Source organism: Dipodomys ordii, unplaced genomic scaffold (genome assembly GCF_000151885.1).
Source record: "Dipodomys ordii isolate 6190 unplaced genomic scaffold, Dord_2.0 Scaffold41, whole genome shotgun sequence".
In the NCBI taxonomy this organism is placed as follows: Eukaryota; Metazoa; Chordata; class Mammalia; order Rodentia; family Heteromyidae; genus Dipodomys; species Dipodomys ordii.
In genome coordinates this window covers 2,760,724-2,768,756 of record NW_012267257.1, presented here as the reverse complement: position 1 = coordinate 2,768,756, position 8,033 = coordinate 2,760,724, and the positions used below count along the sequence as shown (strand labels likewise).

At 46.1% G+C, this 8,033-nt stretch overlaps 1 protein-coding gene across 2 annotated transcripts; it reads left to right on the top strand.

Moving 5' to 3' along the window:
* Positions 1 to 75: 75 nt before the first annotated feature.
* Positions 76 to 7,249, top strand: Fst (follistatin). 2 transcript variants are annotated; one of them, XM_013018544.1, is made up of 6 exons: positions 76 to 537; positions 2,560 to 2,751; positions 3,186 to 3,404; positions 4,022 to 4,246; positions 5,109 to 5,339; positions 5,832 to 7,249. In XM_013018544.1, coding segments are annotated over exons 1-6 (954 nt in total). In that variant the 5' UTR covers positions 76 to 452; the 3' UTR covers positions 5,834 to 7,249. The 2 variants fall into 2 exon arrangements, with proteins under 2 accessions (XP_012873998.1, XP_012873997.1); XM_013018543.1 differs by having other exon boundaries at positions 106 to 537; positions 6,113 to 6,239.
* The last annotated feature ends 784 nt before the right edge of the window (positions 7,250 to 8,033 follow it).

Sequence of the window (8,033 nt, the reverse complement as noted above, 5' to 3'; positions counted from 1 at the left end):
CCCCCCCCGCCCCGATCGTCTGCCCCCTCCCTCCCGCTCCGACGCAAATAAGAACTCGGCGATTCCCCTCCCGCCGCTTTGATTTCGGGCACCTCCGACAGATAATTGGGAAGGGTTTCCAGAAGGTGGGAAATGTCACCTGATTCACACTGAACTTTTTTAAAAAGCTCCCCAACCCCCAAGGAGCCGCGCACACCCTCGCTCGCGGCCGCCCTCCCACAGCCCCACACCCTGGGAGACCGCCCACCGCAAACCGCGGAGACCCCCGTCTAGATTTAAAGCGCGGCTGCGCCCGGCTTCTGACGTCCATTGAATCGCGCGGGCGGCCGGCGGCGAGCGCGGGGCCGCGCCAGGATCGCTGCGCCCTGCGCCGCTCGCCTCCCAGACGCGCGTCGCCTGCCCGAGCCACCCGCCGCCGCCGCGCTCCTCGCTCGCCCCGCGCCTGCCCCACGATGGTCCGCACCAGGCACCAGCCCGGCGGGCTCTGCCTCCTGCTGCTGCTGCTCTGCCAGTTCATGGAGGACCGCAGCGCCCAGGGTGAGTCAAGGGGAGGGGGGGGGTCCGCTGGGGAGAACGGGGCGAAGGGAAAGGCTTTCTACTTTTCCGTCGTCTACACTTGGGTCTGTCCTGAGCAACGCCGCTCTGGGAAAGAGGTTGGACCAACTTAACGACTCCGGGATGGAGAGGAGTGGGGAAACTGAGGTTACTGACACTAAGTAGGACTGAGAGCGGAGTTTGTACCTCGCTGATCCTTGAAAGGAAAGGGAGGGAGGAAGCCGGAGTCTCTCGCCTAGTTGGGGCTAGGTGCTCCAAGTTTTGGCCACGATGGCTTTAGATGTTATCTCCCCTGGTTGGCTGTAGACAAGGGTGACCAAGCATCTGTAACCTGGAGATTTCAGTCGACCCACTTGTAATCTAACCTATCTCCTTGCTGTATCTTTTCTTTTTTTTGGGGGGGGGGTGTATGTGACTTTAAAATTTGACTTGGGTGGGGAGTAGGGTGGGGGAGAGAGCCCGAATTTTCCTGGGTGGCTGTGGGACGTGGTTGCAGAAACTTTGCCCAAACTTGGAAATGTGGGTGCTGAAATTTTTAGAGGGGAAGTACTTTTCTGCTTAGAGGATGCTCCTTTCTGTCCCCTCCCCCAGCCCCACAAAAGAGAAAAGAAAATAGAAAAGAAAACAGGAAAGAACAGAAATACAAAAGACGAGACAGCCAAATTATTACCCCTGCGAATTCCGAGTACACTTTACAATTTTCTCCTCGTTGCTTCAGTTCTCTCCCTGGGAACTTTCGGTGAAACAATGAGCAACTCACAACTGATTTAGATTTTGAGATCAGGAGAACATTTTTTCTCAAGTTTGTCTTGGAAAATGGAAAATAGGTTTGTTTTATTTCTAGTCGTCTTGGGGGCAGAATTCTTAACAGGAATCCTAATAGCAGCTGTGGTCCAATCATGGGTACAGTCTCTGTGCTGATTTATGAGAAGTCTTCCTACCCCCAAGTACGAGCATTAATTAAGAGGGGGGTGGTGGTATTATTTGCAATGATTTCTTCTTCGATGTGTCGAGAGCCCAGAGACGGGCAGTAGCCCTCCCTCGTTCACATGTTAGACTCTCCTGGTGCTAGCGTTCTCGTTTTCAGCCTTGAAAACTGCCTTCCCTGGGCACTACCCTTAGCCGTCTGCCCCGGCCCCTACGATGGGTTGCCCGCCTTTCGGGGAGAAGAGCAGCCTGGGTGCCTGGAACGTGGGCGCCAAGGGAAAAGAAGCCCTGGGAGATTTCGAAAGATCCCGGTGGCTGCGGGCGTGCTCCGGGGCTGGAGGATTGCAAAACGGGCCCGTCGGACGGGCGGGCTGTTCCTGGAGGCCGCGCAGGGCAGCTCCGGGCTGCGCCCTGTTGCTTTTTGCTTTCATTTTTCACAAGTGTCTTTTGCTTGATCGGTTCTGCATCCCTCTCCCCCCCTCTCTTTCTCTCTCTCTCCCCCTCCCTCCCTCCCTCTCCTTCCCCTCTCTCTTTCCCTCTCCTAATTTCTTAACCCCTGTCACAGAATATTTCCCTTACCGCCTACATGAAGCCAACATGTAAAAACAGCCGTCGCAATATTTTTGTCAGGTTCTTTAATCTGCTCTTCGAGTCGCTGCAGGCTATGAGATGGGAGGAAATAAAGTAAACAGTCTAGTAAAAGTCAACGCAGGCTGCACGTGTTGTGTCTGGGTCACTGGTAACTGACATTGATATGGCTAGGTGCTCCCGCGGTGCGCGCTCCCGCCCACCCTCCCCCTGGCCCTCGCCCGCTTCCCACCTACGAGATCAACCCACCCCCATCCCAACCCATCCCCCCCATCCCCTCCGCACCTTTCCCACCCTTCGATTTCTTTTCCTCCCCTCCTCTCCTGTTTTCTGCTCCCTGCTCTCCTCCGCTACACTCACCCCCCCTCCCCATCCCCACCGAGTCTCCAAGGCTTCTGCGCGCTAGCTGCCCCCTGGCCCTCTCCCCCGCCCCTCCTCCCTGCCCCCAGCCGCCACCCTTCTTCACCTCCCACCCATGACTCTTCACAGCTGGGAATTGCTGGCTCCGTCAAGCCAAGAACGGCCGCTGCCAGGTCCTATACAAGACAGAACTGAGCAAGGAGGAGTGCTGCAGCACCGGACGCCTGAGCACCTCGTGGACCGAGGAGGACGTGAACGACAACACCCTCTTCAAGTGGATGATTTTCAATGGGGGCGCCCCCAACTGCATCCCTTGTAAAGGTAAGACTCGCCTCCTCCCCCCCCCCAACTTGCAGGGCCCACGGTAGAGGGCGTCTTCCCCTCAGCTTTCCTACTAACTAGCTGGCGCTGGAGACTAGGAGAACTTTGTAGGTGGGCTCCCCCAAAGCCTGGCTAGCCCGATCGAATCCGGCCTGTTCGGTGCTGCAGGCAGACCAAGGTTTGCTGACATCTTGGCTAAAGTATAATGATGAAACCAGTCAACCTGCCTGGCTGGAAACGCATTTTGGTGAGGGGTATACAGCTCACAGCCCCTATACCTTTGTGCCCTTTTCATTCTTTAATAGGAGAGAACCTGGGTCCTTCCAGCCCCAGAACCAAGGGCTGTCTGATTACACAAAGCACTTAAACATTTCCTGACTGACCTGCCAACCCTCTGATTCTAGTTTCAATCTGTATCTCTTTCAATCTCCTAGAAACGTGTGAGGATGTGGACTGCGGACCAGGAAAGAAATGCCGAATGAACAAGAAGAACAAACCACGCTGTGTCTGTGCCCCAGATTGTTCCAATATCACCTGGAAGGGTCCAGTCTGTGGACTGGATGGGAAAACCTACCGCAACGAGTGTGCACTCCTCAAGGCCAGATGTAAAGAACAGCCAGAACTGGAAGTCCAGTACCAGGGCAAATGTAAAAGTAGGTCCCACCCTTGATCTAGACCCTGGCTCTCTCCTTCAACTTTGCATCTCAAGTAGGCCCTCTGGAAGACAGCTGGGAGATAATATAGATCACCATAAGAGCCTAGTAGTAGTAGTAGTAGTAGTAGTATAGTAATATAAAATAAAAGAGCCTTCTTCTAACTTCGAAAGAGTCATTAAAGAACCAATCTAGAATCTGGGCACTGGTGGTTCAGACCTGTAATCCTAGCTACTCAGGAGGCTGAGATCTGAGGATCATGGTTCAAAGCCACCTGAGGCAAAAAAGTCTGTGAGACTCTTATCTCAATAAACCACTAGAAAACCGGAAGTGGCGCTGTGGCTCAAGCACCTGCTTTGATCTGAGGAGCTGAGGGACAGTGCCCAGGCCCAGAGTTCAAGCCCCATGACCAACAACAACAACAAAAAAGAACCAATCTAGAATTGTAGTTTGTTGTTTTTTTTTAAACCATCGGTCTCCCCAAATACTTTGCTAAATCTAGATAGTTCACTTTCATGATTCCCTCAGTAATAGTCAAATACTTAAGTTCTAAGGACCAGAGATGCTTATTGAACTATGTTTCTCTCTCTTTCTCTCTCTGTGTCTCTCTCTTCCAGAGACCTGCCGCGATGTTTTCTGCCCAGGCAGCTCTACATGTGTGGTGGACCAGACCAATAATGCCTACTGTGTGACGTGTAATCGGATTTGCCCAGAACCCACTTCCTCTGAGCAGTATCTCTGTGGGAATGATGGAGTGACCTACTCCAGTGCCTGCCATCTGAGAAAAGCCACGTGTCTGCTGGGCAGATCGATTGGATTAGCCTATGAGGGAAAGTGTATCAGTAGGTATTCTGGATTGAAGGAAAAGGAGATAACAGAGAATCAAAAGAGCTAAATCTAATATTAAAACGGGGGTTCACAGATGAATAAAGGCTAAGACTTCCCCCAAATGCATAGTTTCACCAGAGGAAGAGGTGCTCTCTAGTTTGGATAAACTTGTTACCACAAAGCCTCTTGTGGAAACTATAGCCTTCTGTAAGCCTTTATATTCTCTCACTCCTCTCCCCCTCTCCCTCTCCCTCTCTCTCTCTCTCTCTCTCTCTCTCTCTTCCTTCTTCTCTCCCTCCCTCCTTCTCTCTCTTCTTTCCTCCCTCCCTCTCTCTCTTTCTCTCCCTCCCTCCCTCCCTCTCTCTTTCTCTCTCTGAAATGCCAGCAAAAAACAGAAAACAGTATTCCATTTTAGAAAATTTTAAACTCACACCATTTTACACATTTCTTCAGAGTGCCAGACTTGCTGGAAGCGAAAAATAATTACTTAACAGTTCCTAAAATCTGTTATCAAATTCCAGTAATTAATGGAATTCTTCTTTTTTCTAAAAAAAAAAAAGTCCCCACTTGTAGGAAATAATTAGATGCATATTGAACTCAAGGATACTGTGAAATCCTGTCCTCCTCCTTCCCCCACCAAAAAAAAAAGTGTTTTCATGATGCATTATATGGAATGTGATGATCACAGGGTGTATGCATCTGTCTGTGCTTGAATGTTTAATTATGAAGCACTTTTATGTCACATCTTCATTACCTGCTTTTAGTAAGCGATCAAATATAGATCATGTTTGTGTTTCTTAAATGCAACTAGAGAGGAAAGGAGAAAAGGGGGAAATGGGTGATCAGTGCACTCATTACAGATGTATTACATCCTAGAAGCAAAGTCCTGTGAAGATATCCAGTGCAGTGGTGGAAAAAAATGTTTATGGGATTTCAAGGTTGGCAGAGGCCGATGCTCCCTCTGTGATGAGCTGTGCCCTGACAGTAAATCGGATGAGCCTGTGTGTGCCAGTGACAATGCCACTTACGCCAGCGAGTGTGCCATGAAAGAAGCTGCCTGCTCCTCAGGTGTGCTACTGGAAGTAAAGCACGCCGGATCTTGCAACTGTAAGTGCCAATTTTTAACCTAGCTGCAATGTAAGTCTTTCCCAGGCAATTCCTAGCCAATGGAGACTTTAAAAGCACTACAGACCTCCCCATATGAGCCCTGTTCTAAGTTTGGTAGCTGCTACGTTTCACGGCAATTCGGCAATTCCGTGACCTACTGAAAAATTCGCCATGTTTCCCGGCTTTGGAGACTTAAGCTGGTGATCATCATCACCAATTGGGTTGTCTCTAAAAACCTATCTCCAGTTGCTCACCCCTAATTCTTTTGCATTAATTGTGTGCTTTTGCTGTTGCTTGATTAACACTTGAGTCTAAACTAACTGCTTCAAAAGTTATTGTTGTTGTTGTTATTTTTCTCCAAAGACAGCTTTATATTATCAGACATGGGCCGCTGCTTTTTTTTTTCTTTTTGCAGTTGCCTCTACTAACTCTGAATTAAGGACCCAAAGTAGTTATATGTAGAACACAAGAGCGCTTTTTATCTAATTTCAGGAATCTGCCCGTAAAACCTGAGCCATTGATTCTTCAGAACTTTCTGCAGTTTTTGACTTCATAGATAATTTTTTTAATACTAAAAAATCAAATTTAACCAATTGCATATGTCAAAATGCAATACCAAAACCAAACCAAACCAAACATCACACTGCAAGTCACATAAAAATGCAACGCCGTAACATGGCTGTATCAGAGGGCTTTGAAAACATACACTGAGCTGCTTCTGCGCTGTTGTTGTCCATATTTAAACAACAGCTCCCCTGTATTCCCCCATCTAGCCATTTCAGAAGATACGGAGGAAGAGGAGGAAGATGAAGACCAGGACTACAGCTTTCCTATATCTTCCATTCTAGAGTGGTAAAGCCTCCAACAGTGTTCAGTGTTAACATAGCCTTTGGGCAAAAACAAACAAAAAAAAAAAAAAGAAAGAAAAGAAAAAAGAAAAAAATATATTGTCCATACTGTAAATAAGTGTATGCTTATTTATTTGGGGGTAAAACTATACAGTAAAGGACCTTTGTCCTAAAACTCTCTCCCAGGCCACCTTGTTACTCACTGGGCACAGAGAGGTGGTCATTGTGAGGTCTACTGGATGAGGCCCATAGTTGAGATTTGTAGACATTTATTTATACTGTGTCATGTTTTATAATTTATACATAAAATGTCTGGTTGACTGTACACCTTGTTTTTGAAGAAATTTATTAGTGAAAGAAAGAGCAGTTGTTATTTATTGTGAGGTCTCTTGCTTGTAAAGTAAAAGCTTTTTTTTTCTCCTTGTAAACCATTTAAGTCCATTCCTTAACTCTCACCCACTCATTTGTCTCCCATCATTTCACTGTTGGTTAGACTCTTTTCCACTTTTAACAAACTTGCATGTCAGTTTCTGTCATGTTTATTTATTGGATTCTCTGCTGCCTGATCTGTACATACATGATCCCTCGGGTTTTGTTTACAAGGAATCTTGACTGACCAAAAGGCATTATAACTCTAACTCAAATACAAGGTACAGAGGCTGTGCATCTTTGAGGAAACTACTACTTCAGTCCTCTTGTTCTGATGGTATTTGTGAAAGAGGACTGAATGCAGTTTTAGAACTCTAGGAATATACTTATACAATGTCACATGTCCAAAGAAACAGTGTTGGGGTATCAGGAGACTAAAGGAAGGTAAAGGCCAAACATTGGCCCTTTTGGTGTTTCCTTTTAAGCTAGTCAGCTGTACCTTTCAAATTAATTCTTTTTTCAACCAATGTGTCACTCACTAAAAGTTCTATCGAAGCTTTATCAGTTCAAGTTTCTTGCTTTTCATAATACTTTTTTCTGATGCAATTTTATATTTTCAAACATGGCAAGTTAAATATAAATTCATTTAAATATATAGTTTTGTACTTTTCTACCATGTAAATGTGCAATGTATATAAAAATTATAATGTGTATTTGTAAATAAATGATGAGTGAAAAAATAAAAAAAAAATTAAAAGCCAGTGGTCTAATTTCCTGTTAATGAAAAAAAAATCCTTAGGGTCTTAGGTGACAGTATAAGCCATATATTTGCTGAGAGATGTACTTACCCCTGAAATTAAGTTGCCAGGGAGATAGAAGCTCCAGAATGATAAGGATCCAGGTCACCTCTAAGGATCTTGAAAGAGTTTCACAACTCCTTTACAGTAGAAACAGTATGCATCGGTTTCCAATGGAGGAGTATGGGTGTGTATTCCTCTCTGCAACATACCTAACCTAAAGGTTTCCTTAAAAACATCTCCATTATCCTGGCTCTGTTGACACAGCCAGGAATCTTCTATTGCCCTTATCTAAATAAAGTAGGCCTCCAATCTTTAAAAAAATGTGTTTTTTTTTTAAATACATCACTGGGAAAAGCAAAAAAACAGACTGGTGATATTTGATGGGCACATTCTAGAAATCAGAATATCAACTGCAGAAATGGCCATTGTGTAACTGTGATTCCAAAGACTTGGTGATATGAGAATGAAAATGGTATTGATTTCCAGAATGATGCCCCTGGCTCATAGGGATTAAATAAGGACACCCTCAAGGTAGGAGAAAGTTTGTCAGTATTATGCAGTTTCTGTTTTACATTCTTAAAACTTCTCAGCATTGTTTAGTTCAACAATGTGTGGTTCTTAGAACATATATGTAGATTATCAATACCAGTTTCCAATTCCATGTGTGCTACATACTC